This window comes from Lagenorhynchus albirostris, chromosome 11, assembly GCF_949774975.1.
Source record: "Lagenorhynchus albirostris chromosome 11, mLagAlb1.1, whole genome shotgun sequence".
Lineage (NCBI taxonomy): Eukaryota > Metazoa > Chordata > Mammalia > Artiodactyla > Delphinidae > Lagenorhynchus > Lagenorhynchus albirostris.
In genome coordinates, this window is record NC_083105.1 from 67921205 (window position 1) to 67940052 (window position 18848).

Below are 18848 nucleotides of genomic sequence, written 5' to 3' on the forward strand. Positions count from 1 at the left end.
CTGATTTCATAAGCAAGTCACAATCATTCAGAGATGGACATAATTGTCTAAAACATTCAAAAACACATCAGACTTATTCTTACTGAGAGATGAGGAAGTCAGAAAGCCATTTTAGTGGTGAGATGAAGTGTCTCATGAATTTGAACAGAAAGAGTGAGACTGCTAAACCCTCTAGATCTTTGAGAAGTTCCATTATTCATTTAAGTATTTATCTCATTGGGACCATCTCAGAAAATACACATTGTATTATCAAGAGAACTCTAGAGGTCAAACAGAAAATGTTCTTGAGCTGCTAACCATACAAATGCAGAAAGAAATAACACCTGGACCATGCTGAGGATGATAGGTTTAGTGTCTTCTCCATGACAAGGCTTGTCTGATAAACATCATCAACTCATTTTATTCTAATCAAATTATGTCCTTTTTATAGTTCATTGTCCTCCAGATCATACAGCTAGAGATTTTTCCAGTTACAACATCTCATTTGATTAGAATCCCTTTTTCAAGTTCTCCCACTTTACCTTGTTAAAATCTACAAATTTTTTCCTCTCTTCATCAAAATAAGCCATAACTTTTTATAATTTTATTATAAAAATTTAGTAAATATATATTTAAATGTATATCTGTCACTAAGTTTGAACCCTTGAGTGATTCTATACTAAGATACAAAACAGACTGATGTTATTATTAATATTACGTGGTACGTAGGTCTCTCACTGTTGTGGCCTCTCCCGTTGCGGAGCACAGGCTCCGGACGCGCAGGCTCAGCGGCCATGGCTCACGGGCCTAGTCGCTCCGCGGCATGTGGGATCTTCCCGAACCGGGGGCACGAACCTGTGTCCCCTGCATAGGCAGGCGGGCTCTCAACCACTGCGCCACCAGGGAAGCCCCGATGGTTGCTATTTTTATAAATTAATAAGGTATCATGGAATCTCTATGACTGAATTTAGGATTATGAGCTTTTTAAGTTTTAAAGTGTTAATTTATTTGGTGTCATTTTCTCACCCATAATAACAGACGGTTTTACTCCTAATGTGAAAGTCAGTTGTAGTTCTCCATCACTCCATCCATAAGGAAGCCCTTCTGGGGGAGTCACCATGTCTCTCCTAACAACAGTGACAGCGTAAGTCAAGGCTTAGTCATAATATTCTTACCTTTTTTCCTTCTTTCAGGGATTAGGAAAAATATAGCAGGTCTATCATGCTCAGAATCTCTTTCTGATGACTTTTCAATCAGGACTTTTCTAGCCTGTTTCATATTACAGGGAGGAGTAATCATAGCACCAAAATTTCTTAGTCTTTTAGCCTCTTTTGTACCTGTCTGTAAGTGGTATGTTAATAGCAGTCGTGGAGGATACCAGTTTCAACTAGGAGAGTCTACCTGAGCAAAAACTGGGCTCAGGGAAACACACAGTATAGTCAGAACAAAGACTCTACTCTGGGTCTATGATGGTTGTGTCTTGCAAAATATAAAGAAAATTGAATTAGATGATAAATATTTCTAGAACCTACACCAAATTTAATGTATGAGTTGTCTAATATCAACAAAATCTTAAATAAGCCCTGTAAAAACAAAGGTTTCAACTTCTGATCAATACAAATACAATTCTCACTAGAAAACCTATAAGTATCTCATACAAGTACACTGACCCCAAAGCCTAAAAAAAAATTACTTTTATTTGCAAATATTATAAAAAATTTCATTTAAAACATGTTTATTGAGTCCCAGCAACCTGTCAGTACTGGTCTAGGTACTGGTCTAAGTTTAACCAACATCTGTTGAATATTCTCTGTTTGACCTAACTATTCCACACAGTTCTCACAACTTTTCAGTGAAATAGTTATATACATACAAATGAATAAATGTAATTCAATAGGGGAATAACTGTAATTGAAATTTATAAAAATTTCCATGGACATATAAGAAAAGAAGCACTTAGTTTATCTGAGAGAGGCAGATGAGGCTTCACAGAGAAGATAGCATTTAAGCTGAGGGTTGAAAGATGGCGGAGGGCAACCAAGCATGTGCATTGAGGAGAGGCTCTTGCCTCTCTTGCACTCTTTGCATGTGCAAAGGCCTGTGCCATGAGGAAAGACTTTACCAATTTGGTAATCAATAGATATTTAAGAATTAATGGAATATAAAATGTAAAGGGTGGGGATCAGGGAGGAAAGGGAAGGTGTCAGCCAGGAATAGGTGAGAAGTAAGGCATGGACTAGATGATAAAAGGCCCAGTATAGCATGGAAATGAATTTCTATTTGAAGAATTTTGAGGATCAAATTTTTATGTTAAAAAGATTATTTTGGAGAAATGGGGTTAGCCTAAAAGAAGCAAAATACTATTGTACTCATGTAAGTGAAAGTTGATGGTACCCTGAACTGAGGAAGAGGTTTATTAAAGGGTCTAAAGGAGAAACAAATTCAAGAGATGTTTAGCAAAAAGAACACATAAGCTTGACTGTTGGCTGGAAGATATGTGAGAGAGAGAGACATATTTTATATTTCCCAATTTTTTTTATTTGAGTGACTGAGTTGATAGCAGTCTGAGGGATTCATGACTGGTTGGTTTTAAACATGATAAACCAGAGAAGCTCATCGAACATCTAGGCAGATATAGCCAGTGGGCAGTTAGATATCCAGGTCTGAAATTCAGCAGAGGCATCTGGACTTGGGAAATATTAGAGAAAGATCAGTCTATAAGGACTGGAAGTCATGGTGGTGGATGAAACTGCCTTGGAAAAATAGCTGGGAAGAAAAGATAAAGAGGCTAGGACAGAACCTCAGAGTATACTGATGTTTAAAGGTAGTAAGAGGAAGGGGATTTGACAAATGGGATTGAAAAGAAAGAGACATACAGTTCGGCTTTGAGCCAGTACAGAGGTAGTTCCATGGAAACCCAAAAACGAAAGAATTTCAAATGTTTAATAATTGAGGCAGTCGTAAGATAAAGCAAATGCCCCCTTGAGATCTTATTTCTACACTTACTCATTACATCCACTAATTTTCATACGTGTGTAATCAAAACGTACCTTGGCCTCTACAACCTTGTCCTTCCCCTGAATCTTGTCCAGAAGCCCATCTTGAATTGAAAAAGCAGGATGGGGCTGGAGGAAAATAATGCCAAAAGGATTGGAGAATATATATTTTAACTGAAATTTTCTTGGGAATCTGGGTATAACATTGCATATGATAGAACAAAACTTTTCTCTCTCTCCCGAGTTCTATTAGCTGTAGCAGCTGCCACCTCTATGTATTCTCTCTTTCTTTTCCCACAACAACTCCTTCCAGCTTCCTGGCTCCTACTGTCCTACTGCATAAGCAGGAACTGCCTCTATGTCCTTGAGTTTCCTAATTTTGCATCCATACCTATCAATCCATTCATTAAAACAAACGATATTCCTTGGTACCTATTCACTTTAGAAGGAATGAAAAGAATTATAAACAACTAATTTACTAATTTTCTTTTTTCTCCCAGACATACTTTTGTGTAGAAATTAATTTTGTTATAAAACTGAGAAATATATACCTCTTTGGTTTCATGCTATTACTATACTTTAGATCTTACTCAACTTGCCAAATAAACGTACGCAGCTATTGAAATCAAACAAAGATTAAATAAATGGTAAGCATCTCAGACATAAATACATTTTCAGCAAAGGGATATTTATAAAATATATTTTCATCAAAAATTAGAGAAAAGTGCACCACATACATATTTGATGTTAACTGTTCAGCTTTTCACAATATGCACCACAGGAATGATGTATTTTTATAGGAGAAATGTAGAATTCTGAACAATTCATCAAATGCAATAAATTCCAAGTACCATCTGGAAATTTGGAATTTTCTTGGGTTTCTTTTATGTATAGCTATCTGAATCGTAGTAACTATAGACATTCACTTATTTCTAGGGCATTACCTTAGAGCAGTGAGCTTCAGAGAAATCACATTTAGGCTAAATAAAAACGCATATTCACAGGCCAAATCCTCTAGTACTTCTGATGTCACTAGCTGTAAGAAGAAGACCCAAGAATCTGCATTTTTAACCGGTTTCTAGGTGACCGTGGTCACAAGAATCATCTGTAATGCTTAATCCCCTGGCACCATTGCACACATATGAAGCCAGAAACTTCTGGCAATCTTCCTATAGCCAGAGAATTCACATATTTTGTAAGAATTTTGGTGATTTTTATGATCAGGTAAGGGTTTGAATCATCCCCTTAGCATACATCTCTTTTAGCATATTATGGCTGCAATGCACTGAGACTCCAAGGTCTTTATATACCACCACATTATTATAGTTTTCTCTAGCTAAGATCAAAAGAAGCCTGAATGATTAATTGTAATGCAAAGCGTAACGCTGAAACTTTTTTCCAACCAAATTGTTTTCTTCTATCCAGATTATGTAATTTCAATATGTAAAAATAGCTCACTTCAAGGGCCTTTTTAAGACTATCATAAAAATAACATGGGTCAGGAAAAAATTGTCATGACAGAGATGAGAAAATGGATTCCTAGACATGAAGTGACTTAACCAAGATCACACTCTAAGAAATAGAGCAAAGGAAACCATAAGCAAGACGAAAATACAAACCTCAGGATGAGAGAAAACAGTTGCAAATGAAGCAACTGACAAAGGATTAATCTCCAAAATACACAAACAGCTCATGCAGCTCAATAACAACAACAACAAAAACAACCCAATCAAAAAATAGGCTGAAGACCTAAATAGACATTTCTCCAAAGAAGACATACAGATGGCCAACAAACACATGAAAAGATGCTTAACATCACTAATCATTAGAGAAAGGCAAATCAAAACTACAATGAGATATCACCTCACACCAGTCAGAATGGCCATCATCACAAAATCTACAAATGATACATTCTGGAGAGGGTGTGGAGAAAAGGGAAACCTCATGCATTGTTGGTGGGAATGTAAATTGATACAGCCACTACAGAGAACAGTATGGAGATTCCTTAAAAAACTAAAAATAGAGCTACCATATGACCCAGCAATCCCATTACTGGGCATATACCCAGAGAAAACCATAATTCAAAAAGACACATGCAGCCCAATGTTCACTGAAGAACTATTTACAATAGCCAGGACATGGAAGCAACCTAAATGTCCATCAACAGAGGAATGGATAAAGAGGATGTGGCACATATATACAATGGAATATTACTCAGCCATAAAAAGGAACAAAATTGGGTCATTTGTAGAGATGTGGATGGACCTAGAGACTGTCAGACAGAGTGAAGTAAGACAGAGAAAAACAAATATCGTATATTAACGCATATATGTGGAATCTGAAAAAATTTGTATAGATGATCTCATTTACAAAGCAGAAATAGAGACACAGGTGTAGAGAAAAACATATGGATACCAAGGGGGAAAAGGGGGGGGTGGGATGAATTGGGAAATTGGGATTGACATATATACACTATTGATACTATATATAAAATAGATGACTAATGAGAACCTACTGTATAGCACAGGGAACTCTACTCAGTCCTCTGTGGTGACCTAAATGGGAAGTAAATCCAAAAAAGAGGGGATATCTGTATACATATAGCTGATTCACTCTGCTGTACAGTAAAAACTAACACAACATTGTAAAGCAATTATATTCCAATAAAATATTTTTTAAAAAAGAGAAAAGAAATAGAGTCCTGGCTCTAGTCTATTGCAGGAGTGTTCCCTTCATTCACCAAGCTTCCTGCCACATGTCAAGTGCTTTGCTTTGGACATTACTTGTGTATATTACTTAATTTGATATACACAATATTACAAGGTCTGAAAAATGTATGGGCTTTGGAGTCATACAGTTCTGTTTTTTAATCCCCATTCTGCTGAAGCCAGACTCTATCTGTGTACCTTGGGCAATTCCCATCTTCATTTATAAAATTATAGATAATAACAATATGAATCCTGTAGGGGGGTTTGAGAAGATTAAAAAAGATATAGTGTGTCTAGGCATCCAGGTCATAGTAAGTGCTCAGTGAATGCTAGCCTTTTACATTTCTTTCTGCCTCCCTGCTTCCTTGTCTCCCTCCATCTCCGTTTTCTTTTTAGTCCAGTTATGTTTCCACTGCACACTCTGCCCCTCTTCAAAGCTTGTTCCTCATTTCCACTATGAAAGGTTCTCACTATGGTCTCCTAGTATTAGACCCAATCTCTAGTCTAACTAGACTAGACTGGAGTTTGAGCCACTTGCTGCACAGTATTTCTTGCATGTTCAAATCCAGAGTTAATGGACCTTTGACTTAGAAACTACCTGTCAGATGGTCTCCACTAGATTTTGATCTCTCAAACCTGCACCCTTGAAAACAGCTCCCACTATGGGAAAAGTGGACAGCAGGTATACCAAACACAGGGGAGCAGGGAGAAGTCTTCAAGTATCAGGTCCTGCTTGGGGTCAACTGGTGGGGTCACATCCTCTTCATTACCTCCTCCAAAAAAACTTATAAAGCTCTGACCTGAAGTATAATACTCTGGTTGAAACCTGCCCCAGTGAAGCTGAGGGCCTGATGAAATGACCAACCATGTCAGTCTTCAATATTGCACTTTTTTTTGTCATGTGCAGTTGATGCAATAAGCGGCAACACTACACAAGACATCCAGGGAGAACCGTGATACACACACACAAAGATGGGGTGGAGGCCAGGGCTGGAAAACTCTTTCAGGATGATGATCAAGCACTGATCATTCCACAGCACCTGGAAACAATGCATCCACTGGAAAAATACTAATTTATGGGAGATCTGTTTTGCTGCCTCAGCATGGCTTTGAAAAAATTACTGCTCATGTGCAATAGTATAGAATTTATATCTTCCCAGTTTTTTAAACACGTTCTAGCTCTTTTTTTAAAAAAAAAAACCTCAGGGTTTGAAGCATTTAAATGGGGCTAAAATTTGAATGTCTCTATTTTCCGCTCGCTTAACCAAATCTTATAATTCCTTCAAGCTACATTCTCCCCACATTATCCATAAAGACTTCCGTGATCTTTCCTGCTCACAATAATCCCTCATAGAACTTACTGCCTGTTTCAAAATTGTGATCTATTTCATATGCTAAGCAGACTATTAGTTTCATTTTCGAGTGAGTGTATTTGTCACACCAGTACCCATGATTGGATGCTAACTTTTGTTTTGCCTGATAACCCCAATGCTTCCAGCTCCCTTATTACCTTCTGCCAAATGTTCCTGATACCTTGGGTCACCTGCCAAGGTCTGTTCTCTGGCATCTCCTGCCCACTTGGCTGGCCTCCGTCAGGCTGCGTGAACATGACTTACCGTGGTAAGTCTGTCTGCTATGTGGAGACCAGTTTCTGGGACCACTAATAAATATATTGATTTATATGTGTATATATATAAATATATAACAGTCTGTCTACCCACTGGACCAACAATGATGTCAGAAGCACAAAACGGTGACAGTAAATAAAGTTGCGATTCAACCTCTAAGACACATATCATGAAGAGAACAGGCATTTATGGTTAATCTAGGAACTATTTAAAGAATTAACCCTTATTCCATGTCATCATGTGGGACCCATAACAGAAATTACCATTACTGCATTTTCAAATAGGAGTGTAGACCTTGCATAAGAAAAATAAAGATGAAAAATAAATGTGAAGAGGAACTTTAAATACTTTGAATAAAGCTATATAAAGTATTCCCAAAGCTGAACAATATGTTAACAATATGTTAAAACTGGTGGACAGACATTTAAACAACCCTTTCTAAGTAACCTGTAAGCAAAACAGTTGAAATAACTTATCCGAAAAATAGATGACCACTTGTCAAAACACTATGGCTCTTTAATTAAAATAGTTTCACACTTGCTCTGCCCTACGTTCTAAAGGAACTGACTCCACTTTCAAAAATTATGACCTCAAAAGAAGTGCCCTACTAAAGTCAGGTCAACAGAGTTTGAAAGTCTACCAAGAGGCATAATGTCTATTCTTTTTTAAACTAGTCAGTCTGTTTCTAAGAATGATGAACGAAACAGAAAAAAAAAACTAGATTTTTAGATGTTACACAGTGAGATGTTTGTTGAGTGTAATTATCATAATTATTTTTTCAGTGCATTAAGAATTAATGCACTGAAATATTTTCAGGACTTTTCAGGAAATGTCACTTCTCTCTACGTGCTTTCCAACTAGTCCAAAGAGTTCTTTTTAACACTTAACTGAGCATTTTATTCAAATTTTTATTTGGATATTTAAGTACTGTGGGATCATACTTCAGTGGATATGACTTAATCTAATAGTATTGATGGTTCATTCCCTTGCTGTTGGTAAACATTTTACTTCTTGAAAAATCTCATGATCTTTGGCTTTCCTGAAATAATATTATGTTCATTCCTTTGTTCTTTCATTCAGCAAAATATTTATGGTAAAGCTGCAATGTACTGAACATGAGTTAGCTGTGGGAATGAAAAAATACATTTCCTCTCCTCGAGCTCACATGTTACAGGGGGAAGGCAGGTATGTAGGAACAAAGATAATAAGCAGGTATATAGATAAATTACAAGAACGAGAAGTATTGAAAGGATGTATCAACAGTGTTTTCACGCATGTATTCATGAAAATATGTCCTTGAATCTTTTTTCTTCTCTTTAAAAGCCTCTCTTCTAAAAGATTTCTCTCATCACCTTGAAGCACATAAAGCTATTACATATATGATGTGTATTTTGTCTATATTATGTATCTATTTATATACATAATATACATAAATCTAAGATACACACACACACACAAGATGATGAGAGAAGCTTTCTAGGGGAGAGGCTGTTAAAGAAAAGGAAGGTTCAAGGATACATTTTATGTGCAAAACCTTCCCATAGTTACCTATAAACTCTAGCAATTTAGCTCACAACTGTATCCACCTCCTGGGCACCTTGTTCAGCAAATGCTATCTTGATGCTAGGCTACACTGGTCCAGTTGTGAAACTGAAGAGTTTTTTAATCTCCTTACACCAATCTGCCAGAGTCCAGTTATGTAAAGCATTTATGAGAAACTTGCCCATAGATATAACTTCATCAGCCTCCGTGGTCATCACCACTGCCTAATCCTGCCACCTCCCCCACACACTGGCTCCTGCACTCGCTCCTGCCTGTATCCATCTTTCTGGCTTCTCACCTCTCCTACTCCGTCTCCTCCTCTCTCTTCCCTCTCTCACTCTCTCTCTTCTTGTCTAGTAAAAAGCCCAGAATGTTCTTTAGCTTATGAAGAGAAACTTCCTTCTTCTAAAGCCTTCATATCAGAAAATAGATCCTGGCAGCGTGGGTTAGTTGAATTTAAAAGTGCAAGGTGGGAATTTTTACTTTCTACCTGAACCATTCATCTAAATAAAGACAGTCTTTCTCAAATGTCTCTACTTTTCTACTCCTATTTATTCTATTAAACTGTGAATTCCTCTCTGCAGCTACAAACTCCTGTGCGGTGTGTCACTGATCTTTGATCTCCCTTCCCCCTGTCCCCCATCTCCAGCACCGGGTGCAGTGCATACTAGAAATGAATCTGTCAACATTTTCTGAACTTAATGGAACAAAACTGATTCTTACCTTGATGATTATGATACTACTCCCAGCTAGAAAACTTTTCTTGTTCATTGCTCTGCCTTTTCAAATTCTAGCTGCCTGTCCTTCTAATCTAATCTCTTCTCTGAAGCTTTCCCTTACTACGTTGGCTACACGTCTACACTGCTCTCTCTCTCTTTTTTTTTTGGTGAACTCCTAAGACACATTTTTGTTCTTTGCTTACTCTATAACATGTTGTATTTTTAATTTTTATATGTCTTAGGTATATCTTTTCTTCAATCTAGCAGAAAAGATGAGTAGGTGGGATAGAACTGCAAATTAAATACTTATGCAAGGAATTAAAGGAGTATATAAAAGTTAAGTGATGTAATTATAAATATTAAATGAATTTGAGATAAGATTTCCTCAGAGGGAAGTGTTCTTTACAATTTACCTCTTATGCTCTGTAGTAATGTGTGATTTATATGAGTCATGTTATACTTTACTGGCAACTGTTTATGCCTTAGTTCCAGTGAATTTCCTAAAACTACAGAAATATGTGATACAACCAATAGTTTTCACAATAAACATACAAAAATTCTATTTAAAATATTCATAAAAATAAATAATTGCACTTTCTCTACAAGTATTCAGAATTGGCCTACTAATTTTGTTAAAATAAAATCTTTACAGCAGTAATATCATATTCTAATGGTTTCTTTTCTTTTTTTTTTTTAACCAAACATTAAAATCTCTTTCAATCATATAAGTTGAATTTTCCTACCATTAGAAAAGCCTAGGGTCTATTGCTTTTAAATCACTTAATTCTAATGAGGGAAAACCTTTCAGTAAAACTACTGCCTCCATTTCCACCAAGTTTGCTACTTTTCTATTGCTCTTTTGTCTAAAATATGTGAACATAAAGTGGATTAGATCAGAGTTTAACTGGTTATGGACTTGTTAGGACATTTGTATTAGATATTTTTAAAAAGCTTGACTATATATGGCTTCTGGGGCTGTTTCCTTAAATTCACTCTCTCACCACATGCACTAGTTCCTTGCACTTCAGCATGATGCTCCCAGAGCGGGACAGAGTTTGCATGAGACTCAGTGCTGAAATGCCACTTCTTTATCCTCATCAAGCAGTTATTACTCTGGGCCTATTGCAGCCCTTGTAAGGCTCTGTGCTAGAGAGGCTCCAGGGATATATCATTATAAGCTATGGTTTCTGCTCTATAGAGCAGGAAAAGGTGAAATGCTGATCTGCAGTTCAGGTAAAATGTGCTGCAGGACTTGCAAGGAGGAATTCATCCCCTGGCTTTACTGAGGGCATTGGAATGGTCTTCAATGGTAAAGTGTAAATGAGCAGAGCAGGAGACAGATACAACCTGAGGAGGAAACAGAGGCTCACAGACATCCTGGAATAAGCGTGCTGTGGTTGGGGCCAAGCAACAGCCCTCAGGGCTGGGTAGAGCCAGAGCACAGAAGATATGGGAGAAAACACAGCCAAGGGCAGACCGTGGAGAGCCCTGAGAGAGAGCTCCTAGAGTCTGGACTTCATTCTCGGACAATGGGAGTCACTGACAATATTTTTGGTTGAAAAGTGACATATACAACATGGCATTTCAGCTTGGAAGCTTAGGAAGGTGAGCTGTGTAGGGCGTGTGGGACAAGGGGACATCTGGAGGCAGAAGGTTTCACTGGAAATTATTTTACAATAGTATAGAGGAGAGCCAGGACTGGAATGGTGGCAGAGAAATGAGCAGGGAAGGTATGGCTACAAGAGACGTAACAAACAATGAATCGATAGGCCTGGCTGGCTGACCAGGTGTTGGGGGAGAGAGAAAAGGAGTTAACAGACCTACTTTGGGGGCCCCATTTTCAACTCCTTGTATTAATTTGGTTTTTGAGGCCCAACCTCTCCCCATTTTTCTCTGGGACTGCTTCACCCCCAGTCAGTTCACAGCTGGATGCAGGACAATCCAGTCCCTGCTATTCCTTCCCTGGAATCCAGAATTAGACCCGACAGCCAAGAGTAGTCTCCCTCTGAGGTGTTGGCTGTGGCCACCTTCTTCTATGTGAACTGGAAAGCTGAAAAAGCTGCTTTACAGTAAGAGAGAAAAAGAAAGCAGAAGTGAAAGAGAAAAAGATGAGAGATGGAGAATCAGAGCTAGGACTGGGTTCCCTGTTACACTTTAGTCTCTGCTTTCATGTGTCCCTAAAATGCTACTGCATCCCTCCTGTTTAATTCTGCAGGCCATCCTTATAATGCAGTAATACATTTCCTTCTTTGATTAAGCTGGCTTGGCAGGGTTATTGTTACTTGAAGCCAAAATGGTCCAAACTGATATATTCCTCAGCAGGGGCCCTCCATCTTCAGTCAACTGGTGCTCTGGCCACTCTGTACACACTTCAGTACTTTACTGACTCCACATTTTCATGCCATTTCCTTCATCTAGAATGCCTTTCCCTTCTAAATCCTGCTGACTCTGCCTGCATAAATCCTGACTATCCTTCCTTCCATCTCTCTTTATGAAGTACTTTTTGAGTGAGTCCATAATATCTGCAAATTTTAATGTTACATTTTCCCACTTCAAGTCCCTGATTTTAGTGAACCTATTGCAAGAATAATTAAAACTATATAAAGAGGGTAAAAGATGGTGGATGGTAGTAGGAAATCAGGAAATTTATGCTCTCACATATACAATTTTTTTTTCACATATATAAATTTAAACAAATTAAAAGATAGGGCTTCCCTGGTGGCGCAGTGGTTGGGAGTCCACCTGCCGATGCAGGGGACACGGGTTCGTGCCCCGGTCCGGGAAGATCCCACATGCCGCGGAGTGGCTGGGCCCGTGAACCATGGTCTCTGAGCCTGCGCATCCGGAGCCTGTACTCCGCAACGGGAGAGGCCACAGCAGTGAGGCTCGCGTACCGCAAAAAAAAAAAAAAAAAAAAAGATAATGGTCTACTTGGCTACTAGTACCTTTGACTTTAAGGTGGGTTCAATGAGGTACCAGTAGGCCACTTGGCCAAAGCAGATATTTTACATATAATAGTATGTTAGTTAGGAGGAGTATTAGATGAAAAAAGATAAACTAGCCTTTAAAAAGTAATGCACGACATTATTGCGTAAGTGCTATAAATTCAGTTTTATAAATATCCAGAGGAGGTCCTATAGCAAGTGAGAGACAGATACGGAACCTTGCCAGTGCTTCCTTACTCAAAGTCCAGGGCTTTCTTCACTATGCTAAACTATCCCATGGGAAATAAAAAAGAAATACATCAATTTTTAGATGAGACAAAGAATTCAATTTCATTTAATTTTTAAAAACAATAATGTATTTTAAATCATCATCTATTAAAATAATAATATACTCTAGGAACCCTCTTGAGCCTCTCACACCTCCGCTATGTTATATACCAAAAAAACCCAAAAACCAAAACAAAGCCATGCCAGATTGTTATTCTCTTTTAAAACACTAACACTAAAACACTTAATCTCTTATAAAGGCCTCTCTTTGCCTGTAGCAATGAGAAAACCAATCTGCTATCCTGTGAAATCTCACATAAATTCAGAACACAATGAAGTTTCCTTTCCCTTCAGCAATGGAGCCTTTGTTCTGGTCACTTACAATGCCTCTGGAGAGGAAAACACAAAATTGCCTTATGAAAGTAATAAGAAAAGGTCTAGCAAATGGATGGGTATTTAATGAACAAGATAAAGTGCCAAGTAATGGTTAATGTCTCTTTTCGCTGGATTCAAAGGACCACCCCTAAGACCCCAAAGCATTCACACCAGAAGATTACACGAGTAGCACTGATAAGCACGATGCCATTGTACAAAGAATCTGTTGCTAAGCAGGGCAGAAATATTGTTTACATGAAAATGGAATGATCTCTGGTGAATACTGAAAGAAAGTGATAATTTCCATAAGCAGAAAAAGCATTTTTATATTATTCCATTTCAACTGCTCTAAAGCCCTAAGTTGCTTTGGCAATCGCTTATCCCTGCTTTGTTGGTTTATATCATCCTCATCTCTGCAGCTTTCCATTTTCTAAATGGCAGGCGTTTTTTTGTTTTGCTTTGTTTTGTTTTTTTCCCTGAAGCTTTGGCAAAAATACCACAACCATTCTGTATGGTTTCCAGGGGCCACCTTTCAATGGTCGTACAATGACTTTTTGGTACCCTTTTCATAAAAGCCCAGTTGGTTTATCCTCTCAGTAAAATTGCTGAAAATATGATCAGAGAAGGCTCCATTTATAGCAACTGTAAACTATGCATTTCTCTAGCTTTATGGAGCCTTTCACTGTATAGTGTTTGTTTACTGAGAACAGAGCATGGAGTGGCTTCAGTGAGAGGAGGAAAATACAAAGCCACTTACCTGCATTACAATAAGGAGGTCAAAGACCAAGATGAAAGAAGCCAGGAAGGCTCTGGAAACTTCATCACTGGGCAAAAATCCCCGATTCAGCTTGTCCCAGCTGATCCAGTCAGTTGTAATGACAAGTACAACCACAGATGTCAGAGTGAAAAGAACCGTCCTGAAAGGAACAAGACACTCAGTAAAAAACATTAGACGTAATAATATAAACAGTGCAGAGTGCATGTGATCTGCTGTATTAAAAGTCTACCCCTTGCCAAGTACCTATCCTAAGGCATAGTCACCAGAGGAAGATGAGAAAAGAAGCAAATTAAGAGCTTTCTTTCAAAAGCAATTAGAAAAAGGTATGACAGCATCTCTTCCAAGATTTTCCCTAAAGGGCAATAAGGTAATGGTTATAGAACAAATAGTTAAACAATAAAATATTACAAATAATCTTGGTTAGTGCAATATATGTCCCCAAAAGAGCATTGGTTGTAACTCTTATTACACATACATTGTTTTACTGAGGGTGGTGAACAAACATATATAGGAACATAAGGCAGATGGGTAAGGAAGTCTTTGGATTCCATGGTTATTCTACAGAAGAGAGGGAAGATAGACTGGTCCCTTCATTATTCCCTAGCCTGATGAGCTCTGTAGAGGAACCACCTCTACGTGCCAACTGTGTAGCCTCTTCTCCTCATGGTACTCATATCATAGATATCTTGTGGCCTAGTGACCTGTCCAGGTCACACCATGTCTAATCCTCCATCCATCGTTATAAGATACTAGGGGCCTGAGATTTTTCTCTTACTTATTTTTGTAGTTCCTGTAAAATCTTACATAATTATATGCAGATGGAGTTCAAAGAATGTTTGTTGAAATTGTAACAATTATCAATTAAGCTTTTTATAGAAATCAAAAAATATTTAAATTAGTCTTTAATATTGACATTCAAAGTAAATCTGAAATCCGGGCAGTGAAAATTCAATCTGCCAGAGAATTGTCCATAATGTTGTAAAGCCTCTGCTTTCAGAGCTATATTTATATATAGAGATTGTTTTGAATTATAAAAAGGAAAATAAAGAACAACAAATATTTTGAAAATAATTTTAATGTAAAGGAATAAATAAATAAGAGAAAAGAAAAATGGAATAATATGAATCATCCTGGAATTCTCTTAACAATTGAACAGAATACAAATTTCTAAACTGAAATTTTGGTTTTCCTTTTCACAACTTTTTATTTGGAACAAGTTATACTCTGATAAAATAAGTATAATGAACTCCTCTTTAGATTTTTTCCCCCATGAATAGAAAATATACATTTTTTTCTAATTTTGGAAAATAAAATTTTTTTTAAATTTACTTATTTTCTTAAAATTGCAGACTCTCAAAAGAATTTGACTCATGATCTCCAAAACATAAATTAAAAATTATCTTTGCTATTGTTTAGAATATCTTTGAGCATTTCCAGCATGGGAGAAATCCAAAATAATTATTAAAATACAAATAGAAAGAAATTGCAAATATTATATAGTCAAACATAAGAATATTGGAATTTTAAACAAAATTTTCTCCAGGTTAAGTTGATTCATTTGTTTTTGTCTTTTTGAGTTTGAGAAACTTCAAGGAAATTTGAATGCAATTACCACAATTTCTTTTGTCAACAAGGAACATAACTTCCATGAAGAACAGATAAATATTGACTATTCTTTGAATCTCCTTTTGGTGATAAGGGTACTTCCTCATCACTCTTGGCTTTTCATATGTGTGTTTCACAAGGATGCTATGAATATATATAATTCTTCAGGATGTACTGTATGACCGTACAGGTTGGTAAATGGTTGGGATCCCAGTTCTCTCAAGCTCTCCCTTCTTTTCCTCCCCAGCTTCCTTCACAAGGCCCCACACCTTCCTGTTATCCAGCACTACAGGGTGGAGTCTTGGTGAAACATGGGTACTCCAGCACCTCACTCCAACTCTATGGCCAGCATCCATCCTATTGGTTCAAGCCTGTGGTTGACAGGTTAGTTTTTTTTGTTTTGTTTTGTTTTTTTGATTTTTTTGATGTGGACCATTTTTAAAGTCTTTATTAAATTTGTTACAATATTGCTTCTGTTTTTTTTTATATTTTGGTTTTTTGGCCCTGAGCCATGTGGGATCTTAGTTCCCAACGAGGAAAAAATGAACCCATGCCCCCTGTGTTGGAAGGCAAAGTCTTAACCACTGGAATGTCAGGGAAGTCCTAACAGGTTAGTATTTTTAATATCATCCCTGCATTTTCCCCAAGAGCTACATGGAAACTTCTTTTTGTGAAGACAGATGATTACATTGGAATTCATACTCTAATGTTACTTTGTTGGTCTAAATATGTAAACTGATACTGTAAAATTAAATACTAATGCAGAGGAATATTTTTAGGTGACAAAATCTGAGATTTTGGAATAAGCGTTTGTTGAGCAATCACAAACCTCATCTATTACAAGATTTATAAAGGAGTTATTCTTTTTTAATTTATTTTATTGAAGAATAGTTGATTTACAATGTTGCATTAATTTCTGCTGTACAGCAAACTGATTTAGTTATATATATATATATATATATATATATATATATATATACATTCTTTTTCATATCCTTTTCCATTATGGTTTATCACAGGGTATTGAATATATTTCCTTGGGCTATTCAGTAGGACCTTGTTGTTTATCCATTCTATATATAACTGTTTGCATCTGCTAATCCCAAACTCCCAATTCATCCCTGCCTTACCCCCTCTCCCTTGGCAGCCACAAATCTGTTCAAAAGAGTTATTCTTATTCATGCTAACAATTTCATTGTGAATAAAGTCATTAAAATTAATCATTAAAACTCTTTGGTAATGAGAATTTATCATAAAGCCTGTTGTATAAGAGCTTCCTGAGATCAAATCTGCACCAATTCATGTCTTAGATGTTTGCTTTATTTGATACATTTCATTTATCCAATATATAATAATACTCTTCCTAAGACCTTTTCACAGGTGTTTTCCTGGCTTTATTAAGTACTTCTGTTTTGACAAAGAGTATTGCTACAGATCTTAAGAAAAAGTTACTGGTAATATTTTATTACTCTAAAGAGAAATTAAAGGAGGTATTCTGCCCTATATTTAATATTTAATACTAAAAAAAGAATAAAAATGGCAATCATTAAATATGAATGCATATAGCTCAGAGAAAGCTGTAAAAATAAGTCAAGAGAACGGAAAAAAGAAAAGGAAAAGGGGGACCAAAATACATTAATTGGTCATTCCACCTCCAAAATTATATTCAATACCTTATCTAGATATAGGTATGGAAGCAAATGTATTGCTTGTGGCTTGTTTTTCTGAGCCACATCTTGTAAAACTGATAGACTTTACCATGCTATGATAATTCAGTTAAAACACCAGTTTAAAAGAACCATGATTCAATTACAAATTACTGTTACAGTCATATGCCACTTGTAATGTGTCAGGGTCTGGTATAAGAGCTTTACACAAAATAGTATAATCCTTACTACAAGTCTACTGTCACTACCTCCAATTTACAAGTGCAGAAACTGAGTCACAGAAAGTTCAAATAACTGGACCTGAGTTAAAGACTTTATACGTTATATAAGATATAAGATGATTCAAACCTAGGCTGACTCATGACAGTATGTGTCACAACCATTGTACGTATTGTCTCTCATAGGAAGCACTTGATTTTACACTCTTGTTACTAGGTCTGTAGCTAAGATTTCACTTATTTTCCATTTTTATTATAAGTATAATGTTGGAAAATTATCATCCAGGAATACTTAATATTGAAAAGTAAAACTCACAGAGACTCTGACAAGGACTGACAGGAAACAGTTAACAGGGATATTTTCATGGCAGTGAAAATGGACCCTCAGGAATGCTAACCATCAATGCAGCACCCTTGGGTTTTTATTTAACCAGTATGGTTGAAAAGATGTTTACTCTGGATCACGATTCTTGGGAGTTTCAGCTTCTCTTTTTAAATAGCATCCAATTAAACAATTATCTGGATTATTTCCTTTCAATATGCAGCCAGCACCAGCAGGACATCCTGGCTCATCAATTCTACTGTCTCTGGTTTCTGGCCACCAGTCAAAGGGAAAGAACTCATACATAATTATCAGCTCGAGTGGTTAGTCTCACTTCCCTGTTTTCAGATTTCTAGTTTGTTTGCTTTTCCTCAATTGTTGCTAATTCCTCTTAGATTAATAGGAATTAGAATGTGAGACCAAGAAAGGATAACAGAGCTTTTTTAATTCACTGCTTCCCAATCTCTGGGCTGAGCTCCTGGGAAGCACAGAGTTGCTAAGAAGTGTGAATTTATATGTGCACTATGAGTTGTCTGTAAAGTGAAAAAATGAAATGTTTCCAGAGAGGTTAGGGGACTCACTCATGTCACACAGACTGCCAGGGGCAGAACTACCATGAGAACTAACTCTGAGCAAGGACTTGCCCTGTAGTAAACCACTTTCTCTCTTTTGCTAAAAATCTTCAGATATGCTAATTTTTTTTTTTTTTTTTTTTTTTTTTTTGCAGTATGTGGGCCTCTCACTGTTGGGGCCTCTCACTGTTGTGGCTTCTCCCGTTGCAGAGCACAGGCTCCGGACGCGCAGGCTCAGCGGCCATGGCTCACGGGCCCAGCTGCTCCACGGCATGTGGGATCTTCCCGGACCGGGGCACGAACCCGTGTCCCCTGCATCGGCAGGCGGACTCTCAACCACTGTGCCACCAGGGAAGCCCATGCTAAAAATTTTAATATCATCTGGATCTCATCTGGGAACATACTTTATAGCCTACCCAAATATCTATTGTGTATGTTGACTGGAAACAGAGTAGTACATATAAATGAATCAAGATAATCCCCCAATTTGGTTTAATTCATAGTCTAAACCACTCTTTCACACTAAT

The 18848-nt window shown here is 37.1% G+C and overlaps 1 protein-coding gene across 12 annotated transcripts in view; it reads right to left on the reverse strand.

The window, feature by feature from the left end:
• TMEM117 (transmembrane protein 117) overlaps positions 1 to 18848 on the reverse strand; it is a 564965-nt gene that overhangs the window by 111328 nt on the left and 434789 nt on the right. For 10 of the 12 annotated variants that reach the window (XM_060166509.1, XM_060166503.1, XM_060166504.1 and 7 more), the window contains one exon: positions 13917 to 14076. In XM_060166509.1, coding sequence (XP_060022492.1) covers positions 13917 to 14076 — 160 coding nt within the window. Of the gene's footprint in view, positions 1 to 3029; positions 3105 to 13916; positions 14077 to 18848 lie in introns of all 12 variants that reach the window. The other 2 variants (XM_060166512.1, XM_060166510.1) reach the window with 1 other exon arrangement.